The following is a 21,091-nucleotide window of genomic DNA, read 5'->3' as shown; positions in this document are numbered from 1 at the left end:
TACAACAGTGTTTATCTTCATGTACTATATTTTCACTCAAGTTTTCAAAAGTTTCACAGAACTCTTTAACCTAAATTTGACTAATTGTGTTTTTGTACCGAATTTAAATTCTTTTTCCAGGGAAAATGACAAAACAGACTTGGATATCATACGAGAAAATCATAGATTCCTATGGAATGAGGAGGATGAAATGGACATGACTTGGTAATTTTAACAATCAGAGGCATAATACATCAAATGTTGCAGTTCCGTCTCTGTGCTATTGAGTGTATTCTCTGTCACTCATCTAGGGCATTCAGCCCCTTCATAGAAGATTTCTGAATTCAGGACATAACCATGCCTAGGATTATTGAACCTGGTTTGATTGTTTTGGTCATTTTTGGCAGTTTTAACTGACTTCTCATTGCTTGGCTTTGTGTTTAAAAAATAATTTATCACATTTTTTGCAAGATTGTACATTAAAACTTGTGAGAACTGGAACTTGTATAAGGCAGAAACTTGTCAGTGAAGGAAAACTCAAATATTTTCCACCAAAATGAGCAATAGCAAAGTGATGACTGCACCCTGTTATAGGCGGAAGACTTGCAAGACCTGGAAAACAAGGCAGTCCTGTTGAGCTCCGGCTCTCACAGGTTTCACTGTATGTTGCCTTATGGTATGCTACTGTATGCCTCCTTTTAAATTTTTAAAATATTCTAAGGAAAAGTGATCCCTGAAAATGTTTTTTTTAAAAGTTCAAAAGTTACAAAGGATAAAAAGCAGAGAGAAAATCTTTCTCTCATCTCTGACTGTGAGTCCTCCAGTTTCTCTCCTTAGGAAACTACTATTAATAGTTAATATCTAGATATTCTATGTACATGTAAGTAATAGGCCTCTTTTAAAACATTAATATTTATATTATATGTTATTTATTTGACATTGCTTCCAGGTAGCAAACTGGTTGGATTTCTTAATGTGTAGTATTTATAATTTTATGGATCTAGGGAGAAGAGGCTTGCAAAGAAATACTATGATAAATTATTCAAGGAATACTGCATAGGAGATCTCAGTAGATACAAGGAAAATAAGGTATGCCTTCAGAATATTTATAGAAGGAGGTTCTTACTCAAGAACAATATTAATTTTTATTATACTGTCATGTCCTACATTATTCTTTTCAAGATGCTAATTCTAGCCTAAGTTTTCTTGCACCTGTGGGGTGTCATTTGGACCATTAAACCTCTGCAACTAAGGAATTCAGAAAAGGTTTCCTTGGATAAGGATGCTTTTTTGTGAGCTGAGGCATGAAAAGTCTAAAATTAAACACAAGTGGTTGCTGGATCCTGTTTCATGCTGATTCTAGTCTAGCTCCTCTGTGATTATAATGAATAATATGACACGACAGAATGATGTTTTTTTTTATTTTCACAGATGTTTGAAATTGATAGTTTTTTTTTTTTCCCAAACTGATTGAAATTTATGAAGAGGCGAATACATCTTCTGTTACATAAATATGTCTACTCTAGAAAAGTTAACTTACCACTGGTAATTAGTAGTGGTAGATTTCCTTTCTCTCATTATATCTTACTTTAGTTAATTCAAGTTATTTTTTATTCCTAGCTCCAGTTTCAGACTTGTAGCTGGAGAAGGTGACCCAGGGACAGACTGTCTCATTTAGAAATAGGAGGAGAGGGAATGTTGCATAAACATGTATGTTATGGATAGTGTGTATTTATATTAAGAAAGACAACCTATTTCAGAAGCTATGTTAGATTTAAAAAAGATATAAGGATTTCTTTTTTGTTTAAATAGTTAGACCTCACTAGAACCATGATTGGTTTAATAATTTTTTCAGTAGGGTCGAATATGTGTGTTTCTTTGCAATATTTTATGGATAATATGGTGTCCATTTTGTATCCAGTGTTTAAAAACCTACACACTTGGTGTATCTCAAAAGTTTTCTTGGTTTCTTATGAACTGGCTCTGCACTCAGGTTTGCAGCTCCAGTCTCTGTACTAGTTATTTACCATGTCTAGTCCAAAAGGGTTTTTAGGCATCAGAATTGGAGGAAGGTTCATTAACAACCTGCGTTATGCAGATGACACAGCCTTGCTTGCTGAAAGCCAAAGAGAACTTGAAGCACTTACTGATGAAGATCAAAGACTACAGCCTTCAGTATGGATTACACCTCAATGTAAAGAAGACAAAAATCCTCAACAACTGGACCAATAAGCAATACGTGATAAAGGAAGAAAATATTGAAGTTGTCCAGTTGTCATTTTACTTGGATCCATAATCAACACCCATGGAAGCAGCATTCAGGAGATCAAACGGTGTATCGCACTGGACAAATCCGCTGTAAAAAACCTCTTTAAAGTGTTAAAAAGCAATAGTGTCACTTTATGGACTAAGGTGCAGCTGACCCAAGCCATAGTGTTTTCAGTTGCCTCATATGCATGGAAAAGCTGGACAATGAATAAGCAAGACTGAAGAAGAATTGATGCCTTTAAATTATGGTATTGGTGAAGAATACTGAATATACTATGGACTGCCAGAAGAATGAACAAGTCGGTGATGTTAGGTTCTGTTACTATCTTAGAGAACTTTAAGTAACATTTTTTTTTTGTCAGTATCGTGGAGCAGGGTATCCATTATTTATTAACTTAGATATCTTGTAGCCTGGCATCTGTAACTTTTAAGGTAGTGGTAGTTTGAAAGTGAAAAAAATATTTCCTTAACAGATATATTGGTATTTGTTCAAAGTTCTTTTCAAGTACCTAGAATCCTATAAGAGGAGAAAAAGCTATCATGATGGGAATTAAGTTTCCTTTTTCCGTTGGTAAATGTCATTATGTCAATCACTGACTCCAAGTTTAGATTTACATATAGTTTTAAATGTAATGTTTGAATTTATTTTGGCACACAGTGTAATTTTTTTCTCATCAGTTTGGATTTAGATGGAGAGTAGAAAAAGAAGTCATTTCAGGAAAAGGTAATTTTTGAGGTTTTTTTTTTTTTTACTTTTTAACAGAATACAGGTTATTTTGTTATATTATTGAATCGAAATAATTGGGTAAGATGATTCCTAATTTATACAATGAATGATTATCGACCAAAGTAAGGTTAGAGAAGGTGTATTTATGATATATCAGCACAGCTCAGAATATAACGGTTTAATGATTTTTACTTTAATTTCTGCAACGATTTATATGAGATCACACTCTTCCCTGAAGATTTGATGAAACTTGCCTGTAAAACCACCTGGGTCTAGTGCTTTTTTGTTTTAATAATTTTTCACTTCTCTTTGAAAAGGGTTTACTGGCTTCAGGTTTGCTTCTATTGGATATTATTTAGGGATATAAATTCTTTTTTTGAATGTATGTAGAAAAATTTGATCTTGTTTTCTGCTGTCAAATTAAATAATTATTGGGTAGTTTCTTCATTTTTTTTTCTCTTGGATCATCAGTGTTAGTCCTTTTTTGTAGAGTGTTACATAATGGACGTGGTAGTGTGTTATTTTAGTGTCGAGTGATTCTAAAATTTACAGTGTCAGGTTTGATTACTTACTGTATTTTCATGTCAAAGCGCTAGAATTTTAAAATGTGTTTTAGTTGACCATTTATGCTAGTAGTTAAAGTAGATGCCATTATGTTATTAGTACTTAAAGATAGTAATTTTAATATTAATACTAAGTATTGAAAAGGATTCACCCAGGCTTAAGTGCATATACTTTGGAAAATGCATTTATTCTTTCAGTGTGTTAGTGAGTGCACTCTTTAGTACTCACATCTTCCAAAGTGAAGATTCCCTCACAGGGAGTCACTAAAGCTCTGTATCTAAATATAAATGAGCAATCTATCAAACAAGAATTGCTGTGACTGATTTTATTTTTAAATGGTTCAGCTTTTTGATTTGATACTCATATACACTTTTCAGCATTCTATAATTATTGTGGTGAGTAGTTTTTTGATGCTGACTTTATAAAGCTAAGAATTTGTGTATTTTGAGAGTAAAATTTAAAGACAAGACCAAATTACACATTTAAATACTGTCACCAACTATCATAGCTAATATTCCTTCCTTTTTTGCAGGTCAGTTTTTCTGTGGAAATAAATGTTGTGATGTAAAAGAAGGCTTAAAGAGTTGGGAAGTTAATTTTGGTTATATTGAGCATGGTGAAAAGAGAAATGCACTTGTTAAATTAAGTAAGTTGATGTTAGGTAAGATATGATTGATATCTCCAAACTTTAACTTATCCTTTAGAATTAAAAATGTACAGACTATTTAAAATTTAATTCAAAATTTTAATGTATCTTCCTGGAAGTTAGTCTTTTCTTCAGAGCTTCTCTAAGTCTCAAGAGTTCTTGAGCCTAAAATTTTTATGTTCTTAGCATTATGGTGACATTTAGGTGAAACAATCCTAATGCCAAGTGTAAACTGGTGATTTGTAGAGCGAAGATCTCTTCCCATTAACTTAAGAATGTCGTCAAATTACGTGGTTAAGATGCAAAGTATCAAAAAGGCCATGTAAAATTTCAATTAACCGATGACATTGCCATATTATTGTGGTATGGATAATAAGTAAATGCACTCTTTTTTGACAGCGTCCATAAAAAAATTTTAGGAGGGCATAATTGTTCTTGTTGTCAGTCTTAAAAGCTTAGGGATATGCCCCAGAATACAGCAGTTTCCCTTAATATGCATATTTTAGAACCTGTCGTTCCCTTTTATTGTTTTCCTTTTCCTTTTTAGCTAGTCTTGACTTAGCTAGTCATCTGCTTCTCCCCTCTCATCATGTTAATGATGGATGGACTTCTCTGGATCCTAAGTATATATGCCCTCGGAGTTTTCTGCCTACTGTAGATAGAAGTCAAGAATTTCCTCTCATGAAACTCGATGCACACCAATACAGACTGGTTTCTGAGTTCCTCTTGGAAATGCTCATGAGGAAAATTCAGCCAATGTGAACTGAGATTAAGGCACAAGAAAAGGCCACAGTTGTGGGACTATCGGAAAAGCTCTTTTCCGTTTGAAATCTTAGAGTACTTCAGAGGAAATGACTCTACCCACATTAATGTTGTTAGATATCTACTACCTACTGAACACAATTTGTTTTTAGCATAAATTGACAGCATACCTTTCTAATCTAATGTTAGAATCTTTTCAGTTCCTCAAGCATCCTGATACTGTTTTTATTACATATGTAAATGCATTTTTGAGGTGAAGCAATCAGATTTTCTTCAGATTATTTGCTTTATGTCTTATAGTAAAGGAATATAAGGAAAATGAGAATTTATTACATTAAGAGTAGCAGTGTAGTTACTCAAATTCTGCAATTCAGTGGTCTCTGTTTTTTTTTTTTTTTTTAGGGTTATGCCAAGAATGTTCCTGTAAATTAAATTTTCACCACAGGTAATATTGTCTTTTAAAACATCGTTTTTAATGTGTAGTAGTAGTCTTGGTCACAGTCATTTACTTGCACTGAGTGTCTAAATGTAGCCTGAGGTGGTTGATGTTGAATTGTTTGGTTGTAGAGGATACCAGGTATTACTGTATGAGTGCATAAACCAGGGAACAGGAAGTTCACCATGCCCTTTGCTAGTCAAGCAGTTTTAAATGTGAAGGTCTGTGCAGGGTGGTAAATAGATGTTAGAATTTTTAGTTTGGAGCCGATGTTCAGACATGAAGATATTCTTAGAAACTGTGTTGTAAAGCAGATCTTCACAGAGTAGTTCTTCTGTCTCATTTAAACAGTGTTTCAATTGGAGTTTATCGTTCTCAAAAAGAATTAGACATAATGAGTTGGAATCTACTAGTTGGCAATGGTTTGGGTTTTTTGTTTTTTCACATTCATGCCAAATGTTAAAATCAGGCTCCTAGTGAAGAGCTTGGATATATCTGCCCTATTGAGTGTGTGGAAACCCTGGTGGTGTAGTGGTTAAGAGTTCAGCAGCTAACCAAAAGATCCGCAGTTCGAATCTACCAGGCACTCCTTGGAAACCCTATGGGGCAGTTCTGCTCTGTCCTGTAGGGTTGCTATGAGTTGAAATCAACTCGACAGCAATGGATTTGGTGTGTTTTTTTTTTTTTTTTCAATTGAGTGTGTGAGGATACCATTGTCCTGCACTGTGCAGTGTAGGATAAGATCATGGAATTTGAAATTATACAGACCTGGGTGTTACTCTCAGCTGCTCTACTCACTAGACTTCTTGGGCAAGCTGCTTAACTTTGTAAGACTGAATTCTATCCTTTGTAAAAATGAGGATACTAAGATTATTGTGAGGATTAAATGAAAGTGCATGTAAATAAAAATTAGTGGATTTTCCAACATTGAAAATGTTTAGATACATAGTCTTTGTGACCTGTCATGGTTGTATGGTTGTGGTGGTCAGGTTACATGTTCTGAGTAACAGTTGAAAGTCTTAATAATGAGATTCTGTGACTTTATAAAATGTCTTATATAAGCATATTAACTTCATAATCAGCTTTATTATGAATTTACTTTAGTAGTCTAGCTATTACATATTAAATAATAAATTTTTATTCTTAAAATTAGCAGAATATTTTAGATGACTTAAATGACCTAAACCTTTATTTCTCCTCTCCTTCAGTGACACTGAAAGAAATCTGGTGTTTTTTATCTTGATTTTTTTAGCTTTAAATCAAAAGTGAAATGATTCTTATAAAAGAGGCAAAAAGTGGTTACCACCTTAAATAGTATTGTAGCATCTGTCACTAACCAAAAAAATTAAAAAACCTGTTGCCGTCGAGTCGATTCCAATTCCTAGCAACCCTACAGGACAGAGTAGAGCTGCCGTGTAGGGTTTCTAAGGAGCAGCTGGTGAATTCGAACTGCCAGGCTTTTGGTTAGCAGCCATAGTTCACCATAGCTCTTAACCACTGTGCCCCCTTAATTTGGAAGGTCTGATAAACAAGTCTCTTGAAAGTAATCTGCTTCTTTGTGTCTTTATCCTCCTTCCCAGTGCCAATTTCAGCATTATTGCCTTGTCCTATTTACTATTTCTTTTTTTTATCTATTAAAATTAATTCTATGTCTACCATGGTACTGACCTTGTAAAGTCAGATGTGATAAAACTACAGAAGTAGGAGGATAAATGGTCTAAAGTAGACATAGCAGTTAACAAGCCCCTTCCACCCTCATTCCTTATACTTTTACTACATTTCTTTATTCTTAAGAATTTTCTCCTTACTTGTGGTTTAGAGCTGTCATAGCAGCTTCTTCACGTTTTGTGTGCTTTTTCAGAGTATAGGTCAATGTGAATTATGTGGAGGGAAATGAAATTTGTTTTTGTAATTCCTTTTAAATGACTATATGACAGAATATAAAAAGGACATAAGTATAACTAGAATTTAGGTTGTATACAGAACTTATAAAAAATAAAAAATAATTCTTTGTCTCAGAATGTTCAGGCTTCATTATCCTACAGAACTATCTTAATTAATATGCTAGCCTGAAATATTTATAGACCTCTTTAAGGGTTTCTCACTACGTAAATTATAGTTTAAAACAAGTACTTTCACTGATTTTATTTTTTGCTCATTGGCTTTTATTTTTTGTAAAAGTTCAAAAAATTAATTTTTATTGTTTATTATTTACATAAAGGAAAAAAGAAGTCAAGTTAAAAAACAGAAAGGGTAAAACCAAAAAAGATTGTGAAGAGTCGTCCCATAAAACATCCAGATTATCTTCTGATGAAGAACCCTCCAAAAACAAGGACAGAGGTAAATGAGAAGTTACAAAGTAGTCTCTACTCACATCTGTGAATGTTAAATGTAATCTGACACAGTCTCAAATGTAGAATGTAATTGGCACATGTATTTAAAATTTTGTTTTATTAGAGTAGTTGAAAGGAAGCTGGTTGGGAATTAAGATACAAATTTACAGTGGCTTACAGGAGCTGTATGGAGCCCCTGGATGGCACAAACGGTTAAGTGCTCCACTACTAGCCAAAAGGTTAATGGTTGGAACCCACCCAGAGAAGCCTTGGAACCAGACAGGCCTGGCAATCTCTTTCCGAAACGTCACAGCCATGAAAACCCTATGGAGCAGTTCTACTCTGCACACATGGGGTTGCCATGAGTTGGAATCTACTCTGTAGCAACTAACAATAGCAACAACTGGCGCTGTAAGACAAGGTTGGCTTTGATTAATTTTTGGCAGGAGGTATAACATAAACAGGATGCTGACTTCTGGCTTTGTCACTTACAGACTTGTGAACTTCCTGAGTTTTACTTTCCTCATGTATGTAGGGGCCTCCACACTCTTCAAGCTCATTCAGGAGAATCAAATAAGAATGTTATCTTAGTCATCTAGTGCTGCCATAACAGAAATACCACCAGTAGATGGCTTTAACAAAGAGAAGTTTACTTTCTCACAGTCCAGTAGGCTAGAAGTCCAAATTCAGGGCGCCGGCTCCAGGGAAAGGCTTTCTGTCTCTGTCTGCTCTGGAGGAAGGTCTTTGTGATGCATCAGTCTTGCCTTGGTCTGGGAGTATCTCAGTGCAGGAACCTCAGGTCCAAAGGATGCGCTCTGCTCCTGGCACTGCTTTCTTGATGGTATGAGGTCCCTCCTCTCTGCTAACTTCCCTTTCCTTTTTATCTCTTGAAAGATAAAAGGTGGTGCAGACCACACCCTGCGGAAACTCCCTTTACATTGGATCAGGGGTATGACCTGGGTAAGGGTGTTACAATCCCACCCTAACCCTCTTGAATGCAAAATTACGGTCACAAAATAGAGGACAACCACACAATACTGGGAATCATGGCCCAGCCAAATTGATAACACACATTTTTGGGGGGACATAATTCTATCCATGACAAATGTGAAAGGTGCTTTGAACACTGTAAAATAATACATAATCTGTGATGGAGTATAAATTTATAACACTGTGTTTTCAGTGTAGTAATCTATATGACTTTCATACTAGCTTATCAGCTTTCTGAAATAAGAGAGATTGATATATGTCTGTGTCCTCAGAACCCACCATGATTCTGTGCACATATCCTTAGTAAATAATTAGTCAATTCAAATCCATCAGTCAGCAAGTTGCTTCTTTCTCAGGAATCCTTATGCTCTCTAAGCCTCAGTTTCTTCATTTGTACCTACCTCAGGATTGTTGAAAGGTCGAAATAAGATAAGTGTGCGTAAGCATTTTGCATTGTACCTAGCACATATTTAGCTATGATGAAGGTTTCTTTTCGTTGCTTTTTTGGTCCATGATAAAGTAGAACCAAATTGGCTACAACTTATCGGGAGTAAACAGTAAACAGACTTAAAATAAATAGAGAATGTGAGATTGAGATTGAATTAGCTTCAGGCCAATGTTAATGTAATACTTGGACAAGAGAGGGCTTCCTTGCTCCAGCTATGAAGATAATTAGATATGTTGTACCCTTTCATGCATTTTTCTTCTTGCATATCATGATACATTCCTTATGAAGTCAGTCCTTATATATTCCAGCATATGTAGTATCACCAAGTTGTAGCTTGGGAAATCAATGAATGATGAAGGTAAGATATTGTTTCTATTGTTTATTGAGAAAAGGTATTTGAAACAGCATGCCTTTTAGTTTCTATTTTAACCATTTCTCAACTCTAAAATAAATTTTAATTAATGTGAAAATCGCACTTGATTTTTAAAATTTTGTCAATCTTTTGGTGTTTAGTAAGATAATATATCAAATTTTTCATTAATTATTGCATTATGTTCATATAACATAGTAGTATTATATGTTAATCATGCCACATTCCAAATTAAAGAACTAATGTCTTCCTTGTAAAATTGTATTCAGTACTTTCAAAACAGAGGAGTTAGTAGCTGGATATTCAGGTTCGGGGTGGTGCTGGGCTTTTCAGCCTATACATACGTATGCATGTGATTTCATTTATTCTCAGAGCACTTTTGAGAGCAGAGAGTCCAGGAGGTAATTCTTTTATTCAGCGCCTATGGTACAGAACAAGAATGACAAAAGTTTTATCAAACTTCTAGGAAAACAGTGTGGAACTCTTATTTCTTATCTGGGATCCTCTAGAACTAGGTTGATCTTGGTGTGATTTCTCTCTTGCCAAAAACCGAACCAAACCAAACCCGTTGCTGCCGAGTCGATTCCAACTCACAGCGACCCTGTAGGACAGAGTAGAGCTGCCCCATAGGGTTTCCAAGGCTGTAAATCTTTTCAGAAGCAGACTGACACATCTTTCTCCTACGGAGCAGCTGGTGGGTTCGAACCACCAGCCTTTCAGTTAGTAGCTGAGTGCTTAACCACTGCACCACCAGGGCTCCTTCTCTCTTGCCAGGTCACCTTAATTTGGCTCATATTGAAGAGTAATTAGTAAGTGCTTAGTATCTCAGGAGCATTTGAACTGTTGACGATTTCTCCTCAAAATACCCTTCTTTATTGTTTTCCACCTATCTCTCTGGCCTTTATTCAGCCTCTTTTGGCTGCAGTTGCCCCTCACTCTGACCCTTAGATGTTGGAGTTTCTCAGGGCTCTTACCTAGAACTTCTCTTCAGTTTACTGTCATTAAAAGAATGTCAAATAATATAATGGATAGAAGGATGGACAAGTGGATGACTCAATGGCTAAATGAATAGATAGGAAAAGTAAGACAGACAGATCAATCCGTTGAGTTTGAGGACGAGTTTGCTTTGGGATATAAGGGCAGAAGAAGATATTTAAGTAGATTGTCTTGGTAAAAAGTTCAAAATCTTTCTCCTTTCACCACCACTCCTTCCCCAAAGGCCACCTCATCCTTCTGGCTTCAGCTTAGATCAATTTCTTGGAAAGGCCCTCTGTGGTACCTTTTGTCCCACTCCAGACGAGGCTAGGTCTCTGTTACACATTTCAATAGCACTTTGCGCCTTCTCCTTTAGAAACATGTATATATCACCCTTGGAATAATTTATTTTCTGTGAGGCAAGGGGCTATGTGATTTGTATAATCCTCTTATCCCCAATTCCTAGTACAGTGCTTGCTCCACATAGCAGGCCTTCAGTTAATGTTAGATAAATTAGTGAATCAGTGAATTCAACCACAGTTTCTCAGAGTTGAAAGGAATATCAGAGATCAACTCTGAAATCATGATTGAAAGGATTCACTGTAGGCCTCCCAGGGTAAACCTAACCTCATTTTTATCTACTGACTTGGATGTTTGGAAACAGTTCTCATGTTCCCCATATTAGGGGATGGCAGGGAAGAATAAATTTCTTCTGTTGCCACCTCAAGCTTAGCTATTTTTTTATTTGCTCTGTGATGACTAGGACATAATTAGGAATGAAAAAACAACTGCTGCAGTTGAGGCCTTGCCTGTCATTGAGGTCTATACTCCAGTTCTCAAGCCTTCTTAAAAAAAAAAAAAAAAAACAACTAGTTGCTGTAGGGTTGATTCTGACGCATGGCCATCCTGCATGCGTCAGAGTAGAATTGTGCACCATAGGGTTTTCAGGGGCTGATTTTTTGGAAGTAGGCATTTCTTCTGAGGCACTTCTGGGTGGACCCAAACCTCCAACCTTTCGCTTAGCAGCCTAGCAGTCGAGTTGATAATGGTTTGCACAACCCAGGGACTCCTACACGCTCTTAGTCAGGTCTTAAAGGGGCTCTTCATGTGACAGCTTCGACTTATGAGACTTCCTATCCAGGGAGGTTGGAGGAATTGTCTTTTTTTTTTTTTTTGCTTAAACAGCCTTCATAAATTTTTACTGTGAGGACTCATTGCAGGAGGCTCTGTACAGCTGTAATTTTTTTTTAATTACTTTACTAGATCTTCAGTACTTTTCTTTCTTTTTGCCTCACTAATAACCATTATAGAGCTGAGAATTTTTGTTTTATAACGTAACTGTATGTGTAGTTATCCAGTTACCAAGAACTAATTCTTATCTGTGTAATATGAACTTCGAGTATTGTGAATATAAGCAGTACTTATTTGTTGCCTACTTTCAGATGTTGAGTATCTCCAAAGACAAAAGAAAAAACAATATGAGAGTTTTTACAGGTGCTTATTATTTTTTAAGCTGTGTACTAGGTATTCAAGTCCATGCGAGAGAGAGTGTAAGATATGATTCCTGTCTAAAAGACCCTAACATTTTAATTGGAGGGGGGAGATAAGACCAAGAAACATGACATATCAGAAAAATCAGTGCTTGTCTATGAAACTATAAGCAAACAAGAACATTGGAGAAAAAGTACAGCTACAACTATTGCACAACATCAGGATGATTCTTAATAAAATAGTGCTGTTTCCTGTTTAGGACATTCATCCTCCAAGGAGTCAGGAGATTCTGTAAATAGTAAGTATTAAGTGTTTATTTAACAAAAATGTGTAGATTCAAGTTATTTGTAATTTGGCTTTCCCATGAATAGTATCTGGCTCTGATGTGCAAGATATTTATTCTGATACTTGTTTTAGCGTAAAAACCAGAAAAACTAAACCCATTGCCATCAAGTCTGTTCCGACTCATAGCGACCATATAGGACAGACTAGAACTGCCCCATAGGGTTTCCAAGGAGCACCAGGTGGATTTGAGCTGCCGACCTTTTGGCTAGCAGCCAAATTCTTAACCACGCCCATCAGGGTTTCCATATAAAGTGGGAAATATAGAAAAAAGACTAAAAGTGTATGATTTATTCCCTAATTAAGAACCCTTCAAAGTCTCTAATTTTAAGCATAGAGAGCAGAAAAAAATTTTTAGTAAATACAATGGAAATGCATTTCAATTTTACATTAGGTAATGTTAAGAAAGAGAGGGGTGAGGTTGGAATGGAAAAAGAATTGGGAGAGGATTAAGATTTAAGGCATGTTGCTTATATTATACCAGTCTAAGTGATCTCTGTCATTTAGTTGATTCTTACTGATCAGGAGATGTATATGGTTTGTATGTGAAAAGGAAAATATTGGCAAGTGGTTACTGGTGGTTAGTTTTTGAATAAGTTCTATAGTTTTTACCAGATTGGATAAGAACAGATTGGGTTTCATTGACTCTTTGCTGTATATTTTATTCCTTTTTTTCCTGTAACATATCAAAAAGTATTTACAGTGACTTACAAAAATATATACAATAAGTTTTTTTTTTTTTTTAGGTAAAGATAAAATCAGAATAATGAAAAATAAGATAGAATACCAAAGTAAAGCTAGAAGTAAAATTGTTACAGACAAATGTATACCATAAAGTCCTGCATAATTGCAAAGGTAGATCACAAGTTTATCACTGTTTTTCCTAACAACCGAGGCAAAGAGTAAAATGGTAAGTTGTACCAGTCAGATAATAAAAAGAATTTGGAGGATGACAGTTTTTTCCAGGCAGAGTTTTGAGAGTAGAATCTCCGATGGGTTCATAAAGGTTGGGGTGGGGGAGGAGGCACTCGTTTGCAATATAGCAAACAGGTTTAACTAAATCTCAACAGAAATACAATATCGAATTTCTTAAAGACTTTGCAATAAGCTGAAGGCCTAACAGTAAAGTATAATTCAATAGCATTTCTAATTCATTTTATAATACTTGGATTTATTTCATAGAAATTTAGAAATTTGAGACTTCTAGGCTTGTTTGGAAGATTATTACCGGTTGCCAACGAGTCAGTCCGACTCATAGCAGCCCTATAGGATGGAGTAGAACTGCCCCGTGGAGTTTCCAATGAGTGCCTGGTAGATTTGAACTGCCAACCTTTTGGTTAGCAGCCATAGCTCTTAACCACTATGCCACCAGGGTTTCTGGAAGATTATAGGCTTAAGGATTAATTTTTTTCCCCTGATTTTAATGTACATTTATTGTGGGAAACTCAGGGAAAAAATTAACAATTATTCCAAAGCCCACAGCTCAAATATAAGCGTCATTACTATTTTAGTATAATTCTTAATGAGAAATTTTAAGTGCTCAATAATCAGAAAGTTGCACTGAGAAAAATATAAGTATTTAGATACTCCTTAAAAAGTTAATGGACAGGGAGGTGTCAGTGGGAGGTATTTCTGTAGTTTAGAAATACAGCAATTTTTTTTTTTGCAGTGTTTCAGCAGAATTTATTATTTCATAAAAATACCCCTGTAGTTGGAAACCCTGGTTGCATAGTGGTTAAGTGCTACGGCTGCTAACCAAAGGGTCGGCAGTTCAAATCCACCAGGCGCTCCTTGGAAACTCTGTTGGGCAGTTCTACTCTGTCCTATAGGGTTGCTGTGAGTCGGAATTGACTCGATGGCACTGGGTTTGGTTTTGGTTGGTTATCCCTGTAGTTAGTTTTAATAACAAAAATATTGTTTGTAAGCCAAGCTTATATGTATCAATATACGTACGAGGCTAAAACTCTATGCTAACTTACTTTTTTTTTTTTTTTTTTTACTGCTCTTTAAGTGAAAGTTTACAAATCAAGTCAGTCTCTCATACAAAAACTTAAAGACACTTTGCTGTGTACTCCTAGTTGCTCTCCCCCTAATGAGAGGCAGCACACTCCTCCTATCCACCCTGTATTCCCCATGTCCATTCAGCCAGCTTCTCTCCCCCTCGGCCTTATCATCTTGCCTTCAGACAGGAGCTGCCCACATAGTGTCATGTGTCTACTTGAGCCAAGAAGCTCACTCCTCACCAGTATCATTTTCTGTCTTATAGTGCAGCCTAATAACCTGTCTAAAGAATTGGCTTTGGGAATGGTTCCAGTCTTGGGCTAACCGAAGGTCTGGGGGCCATGACCTCCAGGGTCCTTCTAGTCTCAGTCAGACCATTAAGTCTCGTCTTTTTACGAGAATTTGAGGTCTGCATCCCACTGTTCTCCTGCTCCATCAGGGATTCTCTGTTGTGTTCCCTGTCAGGGCAGTCATTGGTTGTAGCCAGGTACCATCTAGTTCTTCTGGTCTCAGGCTGATGTAGTCTCTGGTTTATGTGTCCCTTTCTGTCTCTTGGGCTCATAATTACCTTGTGTCTTTGGTGTTCTTCATTCTCCTTTGCTCCAGGTGGGTTGAGACCAATTGATGGATCTTAGATGGCTTCTTGCCAGCGTTTAAGACCCCAGATGCCACTCATCAAAGTGGGAAGAAATACAGCATATTCTTTATAATTTATTTCGCCCATGCTGATTTTGTTTTCAGCATATTTGAAGTGTCCTAAAGCACTGATACTTCCTTTCTCCCCATGTGAATCTTAATTTATCAGTAGCTCATTCTTCTAAATTAGGTAAAATGTAGTGATATTTCTAGAACGCTGGCATGAGACTGATGCACAAATGCTATCTGGGATGAAGTAGTAGATATAAAGATGTAAACAAAAGCATACAGACATTAAAATGGAAAAGTTAATTTTGGTTTTTGGCCATTTCCAATAATACATTGCAATGAAAAATGTGGGACTTAACATTTAGAGATAGGAAGGCCTATGTGGAAATAATGCTTGTATTTAATGCAGAGGAAAAAAAATTCCCTCTTTCCAATTCCAATTTTTTTCATTATTAAAAAATCTTTTGTGCACAGTTCTTAACTCACTCATTTATATGCATGCTTTCATTCTCTTTTCCTTCTTCTCCCACTGTCCTTCCCGTCAGCCCTCTGAAGTCTCCCCCACCTTCCAGACAGAGACCTAAGTCTCCTCTTGTACCTCTCCTCAGTAGGTCACACTTTAGTCGTAGGAGAGGGGAGAAGATTGTACCTAATCTGAAGAACGTCTAACTTAGTTTGGCTCTTGAAGAAACAAGTAATTCCCCTCAAAGTGACCTGCTATCTGTTTAGCAACCAGAATGCTGTTTATCATAACAAGTAAGAGGCATGTACACTGTTATGCTATCTCAAACCCAAATACCTTCTCAAGTGACCAGTGATTTGTCTTATGTGGTGTTGGCAGTTTCTGACCTCAAATTTTGCTCTTCCTACTCATTTCCATTTGGATAATGTCCAGTTGCCTTTTTAGCCCCATTGAACATATGGATTATTAAAACAAAATCCATGAAGAAAAACTCCATTTCTATGGGGAAAAATAATTTTAACTTGCATTTGTTTATTGCCTACTGAAGCCACAATGACAAGTGCTTTAATTGTGTTTACCTCATTTTATCTTAATAATAGGCATATAATACCCCTATTTTGCAGACGATAAAACCAGGACCCAGAGAATTTAATTGAACTGCCTAAGGTTAAATAGTTAGTGGCAGTACTGGGGTTAAACACGGCCTGTACCTCCAAAATCTGTGCCTTTTAATTATCAAGGAATCAAATGTGAGTTCACTCTCTATACCCTAGTTTTGGCAGATACATTATACAAATTCACATGAAATGATTTGATCTGTCTGTGGCTCAGTTCTGTCTAATTTGGATATAAAGATGCCTGCTTCTTGGATTATTAATTTAATCACAATGGTAGGTGATTCAAAGTGTGTTTTTAATATAATACATTTTTAAATGAGGTAACATACTTGTAAAGCATGTGCCTGACGTATAACCTGTAACTACTATTATTGTTATATCAGAGAAAAGAAAACTACCAGAAATTAAGTGGTGTAAAAGTAGATTCTATTTATTCCCTAGAATTGATCAGATCAAAAGTTAAGTCTGTAAAAATCTGACTTGTCTATTTGTTATTATCATGATAATTGGAGACTTTTGCCATTTCTTCAGTAGGCCAAGTTAGGGAAAATTGTGTTCAAGTTTTAGACATCACACTTTGAAAGGAACATTGAAAACCTGAAACAAGTCAAGAAGAGAACAACCAAAGTGTTGAAAGCAGGGCTTCCAACAGGTTCAGTTCAGTTTGATACCCGGTTGAGAGTTTGCCTTTTCACCCCCAGATATACTGAATTGTAATCTACACTTTAACAAGATCCCCAGGTGGTTCTGTTGTATACATAAGGATCACTTGGGGATCCATAAGTATCACCTGGGGATCTTGTTAAACTGTAGATTCTGATTCAGTATATCCGTGGTGGAAAGGCACATTCTCAGCAGGGGGTCGAACTGACACCAGTTCGAAGCCCAGGTTGAAAGAACTAGAAATTGTCTCACAGGAAAGATGTTGGAAGAACTGTGCATGTTCAGCTTGGAGAAGAGGGAAGGAATGAGAGGGGAAGGGAGAGTAGACATGGAAACTGTAGATATTTTTGAAACTGCTATATAGTAAACTTATTTTTGGTGACTCTGGTTGGCAGAACTAGAGTCTGTGGATAAAAGAGACCAAATTTTGGCTTAATTTAAAGAAAAACTTGTCAATTAGAACAGTCTAAAAGGAGGGATGAGCTGTCCTAGGAAGTAGTAAGATGTTCAAGCATAGATTGGACCGCCACTTGTTATTGGGGGTGTTGCAGTAAGAGATTGGTTCATTAGACAAGGGTTGGGTTAAATAACTTCCCAGTTCCCATTACAGCTCAGAGTGTCAAAGACTTAAATTCTGATCCACAGTTGCCAATAATTACTGCTTACATTTGACACTGGTGCAGTAATATCACTTTGTGGTGCCCATTGTTCCAGCTGTCATTTCCTCAGCAACGCCCTGCCCACCTCTGGCAGGTTGTAGCAATTATCAGGAATAATTTTGTAGTTAACAGTCACCTTCAGGGAAGCAGGATTTTATAGATTCATAGAGTCGTAAGGGACCTGAAAGATTATTTAGTCTGTTCTGTGTGGACTTGGTTTTCCAAGGATATTTGGCCACATTTTCAGTGTGTGGTCTTTCAAAGAGGGTTATTTTATAATGTTATCCTAAACGTTTTTAGTAAAATTGGTTTGTCTCATCAGAAAACTGGTATAGAAAAGCTGGCATATGGGAAGTCCTCTTGGGAGGGAACAAGAAAACAGGTGGTTGTAAGGCCCTTTGAAATTAGCATCAGGGCCTTCCCATCTTTGCTGGCTTTTAGAGGACTTGTAGGGTTTGTTCTCTGACACCATTAACAAAGTAACACCATAGTAATAGCTTTATTAAGCCTCAGTGCTTCTCTACTTTCTTGACTTTACATTAGTTTCCATAATAATAAGAGTAGAGGACTTTTTGTATTCACATTTTGAATTTGGGACACTGGCAGTTCCAGTGCTGGCTGTTACTAGTAGGACTCTCGTTCCCAAGGCTTTATAATTTTATTGTCATTGTACGTAGATCATTAGAAATGCAGTCTTTTTTTTTTTTTTTTTTGCCATTTTCGTTAGAATTTGTGCCAGAATAGATTATTCACTTAGGACCAAAGTTCAGACGTTCACATTGATTCAAAGATCGAAGTCCAACAGATGAAAGACTAGAACCACTGCTACAAATCAACGGTGTTTTATTTTTGTGTTATGTTTATTAACTAAGGCACATCCTGTACTGAAGACCAGATTTGTGTCAGCTTCTTTTTAGCCTACTGGTCATTACTGGAGAGGAATTGTTTGCTAATGCAATTACTTTGTGGCAAATGATTTTATTGCCTCATAATACGTTTTTCAGTATTTTATAATTTTTGATTGACTAACATAGGATGATCCATGTGAAACATGTTTATTTTGTTATATTTTCAAAATGTAAGTATCTTTATTGTTTCTACTGATTTTAAAGGTAGTTAATGCTCATTGTTTAAAATAGAACAATTTGGAAATGTTTAAGATAGAAAATAAGTGTGTTCCAGGCCCGCAGGTAATATAATTACTGTTGAGTTCATTTGATTCTTACACATTTCTAATACCTATATAAATTTTTATGTGTGTGTTGGGTATTCCAAATTATGTTAAAGACATTTGCATGTGCATATATACACACACATTTTTAACATACACTTTTTGTATATAGATATGGTATGGTTTTGTTTTGTTTTAAACAGCTGTATAGTATTTATTTAACCAATCTCTAATCCCTGATAGGAGCCCTGGTGGCTGAGTGTTTAAGAGCTTGGCTGTTAACCAAAAGGTCGGCAGTTTGAATTCACCAGCCGCCCCTTGGAAACCTTATGGGCCAGTTCTACTCTGTCCTGGAGGGTCACTAATAGTAAGAATTGACTTGACGGCATTGGGTTTGGTTTAATTCCTCATAGATGGGAATTTAAATGGTTTCCTTTTGTTGTTGTTATTATGAAATAAGCATCTTTGTACATATATATGAAGTACTTATTTATTATGAGTAAATAAGTTCCTAAAAGCAGCATTGATGTGTCAAAAGCTTTGTGCATTTTAAACTGATGTATATTACCAGGTTTGTTTTTTTTTTTTAAGAAAGAGTTTTACAGAATTTCCACTCCCAACAGTGTGTGAGAATGCTTTTTTCTGCATTGAAACAGCTTCTCCTAGTCAGTGTAATGTGCATGAACTTTAAAAAATATTTGACAAACTTCTTTCTATGTTTTAGCTTGTCTTACGTTCTAGTTTGATTTTCGAGGACTTAATCCTAATGTAACTGTTCTACAAAAATCTTAAACTGCATGCCTTTTGTATGGCAAATAAAAGGAGGAATACTAAATCAAAGAGAATTCCTTTACAAGAGATAATCCCGTACAAGAATTAATATTAGAATTGCTACTTTAACTCAGTGTAACTTGAGAAGTTTCCCATGAGACTTTAAGTCTTTGGCCTTTTTGTGGAGACACTTTGGTATCTCTTATTTATTTAGTTACTTTTAAAAAGAATTTATTATGTCTGAGAGAGTGAATTAAATTTTCAGAGAACCATAAAAGTTGAAGCTAAACGGCAGTTATTTTCAAAGTTACTTTAATTGCAGTGATGGGTAGTTCAAAATATGTTTTAAATATAGTACTCACATTTTTAAAAATCTCTTTAAAATGAATAGGAAACTCTGATGAAGAAGAAGGTGCTTCAGAATCTGAACTTTGGAAGGGCCCACTCCCAGAGACAGATGAAAAATCACAGTAAGTCCTGATATTAATGAATAATGCATACCTTGTAAATCAGTGTAGGACGCTGTGACCACAGCCATTCTTGATAGCAGTTAATGAAAAACTTCAGCATTGTGAATGTCTGTTTAATGCCAGGGACCACCTGGCCTAGTAAGATTAGAGCTTATTTCTAGCCATTGTTTGTGGCTGTAAACAGCTAATCTATCTAGCTTCATCTTGGTGAATAAGTCTTTCAACAGCTTGCCTTAACAGATGACCCTCTGATCCTTGTTAAGATTCCTTCAGAAAAGGGCTGTTTACTAGCTTCCAAAGCAGCCTATTCCATGATATTCTGATTATCATAAACCGACACAGGGGAACCCACCTTGAAGATTTATACAGTTTACAAGTTTACTAAGGAGCCCTAGTGGCACAGTGGTTAAAGCAATAGACTGCTAACCAGAAGGTTGGTGGTTTGAAACCACCAAAGGCTCCACGGGAGAAAGATGTGGCAGTCTGCTTCGTAGAGATTTACAGCCTTGGGAACCCTATGGGGCCGCTATGAGTCAGAATCGGCTTGACGGCAGTGGGTTTGGGTTTAGAAGTTTACTTGCCAGTATCTACCTTTATCCTCCTAAAGGCAGAAAACTCATTGTTCTCTGCTGTGGAATTGGACAAGAAAATCCTGTCTGGGTATGGGCTGGAATATTATCTGCTCTTGTCATATACTGGGACATTCATCACTTGAACTTCATTAAAAGAAGATAAAATAATAGCTGCCACATAGAGTTTATTGAAGGTTAAATGAAATAATATAAAGCACTTGGTACAATACCTATACTATAGGAAGTGTTCGATAAATCTTAGTCCCATTCTCTTAGGCCCTAGGCATATGGGTTCATAATAGAAAAAGACCTGTTGAATCAATTGTAAGTCATTAGTTTCAGCTGATTATAAAACAGCTTGCTAACTGTATGATACCGTCTCAGTTTAATAGAATTCAGGTGTGTTGGAAGGAGAATTTCAACAAGATTACTTTTTCTGTGCCTCTGAAGTAAGATTTTTCTGGGGCCTTAACCTTCTTGTTCAGCCAAATGAAGAATTCCCAAGTGTGTGGTCATTATAGATGAGATTATAAAAAAGCTATTGGTGTAAATAAAAAATTGCTGTTATAGTTAAAATTAAGTGCTTAACAGTGTGACTTCCTCTTGAAGGAAGTTTATAGTTAAAAATGACAGAGCAGGTTTTAAAAAAATCAACTTGCTTTTTTAGGCAATAAAGATATATGAGTGAGTCCTAAAAAGGCTTTCATAATCAAAAATTCTTTGTGACC

General features: G+C 36.1%; 1 protein-coding gene across 12 annotated transcripts in view; it reads left to right on the top strand.

Moving 5' to 3' along the window:
* The window catches only part of LOC126059565 (protein FRA10AC1), a 58,583-nt gene that overhangs the window by 11,104 nt on the left and 26,388 nt on the right, over positions 1-21,091 (top strand). For 9 of the 12 annotated variants that reach the window (XR_007513449.1, XR_007513447.1, XR_007513445.1 and 6 more), the window contains 8 exons: positions 121-204; positions 984-1,068; positions 2,926-2,971; positions 4,071-4,199; positions 5,349-5,391; positions 7,604-7,722; positions 12,249-12,287; positions 19,713-19,791. Coding sequence is in view for 3 of the 12 variants with exons in the window: in XM_049855328.1 (XP_049711285.1) it covers positions 121-204; positions 984-1,068; positions 2,926-2,971; positions 4,071-4,199; positions 5,349-5,391; positions 7,604-7,722; positions 12,249-12,287; positions 19,713-19,791 (624 nt within the window). In the remaining 9 variants the exon portion in view is untranslated. The remainder of the gene's footprint in view (positions 1-120; positions 205-983; positions 1,069-2,925; positions 2,972-4,070; positions 4,200-5,348; positions 5,392-7,603; positions 7,723-12,248; positions 12,288-19,712; positions 19,792-21,091) is intronic. The other 3 variants (XR_007513450.1, XM_049855327.1, XR_007513452.1) reach the window with 2 other exon arrangements.

The sequence above is a fragment of the Elephas maximus genome, chromosome 16 (genome assembly GCF_024166365.1).
Source record: "Elephas maximus indicus isolate mEleMax1 chromosome 16, mEleMax1 primary haplotype, whole genome shotgun sequence".
NCBI lineage: Eukaryota > Metazoa > Chordata > Mammalia > Proboscidea > Elephantidae > Elephas > Elephas maximus.
This window is presented reverse-complemented; position numbering and strand designations above follow the sequence as displayed.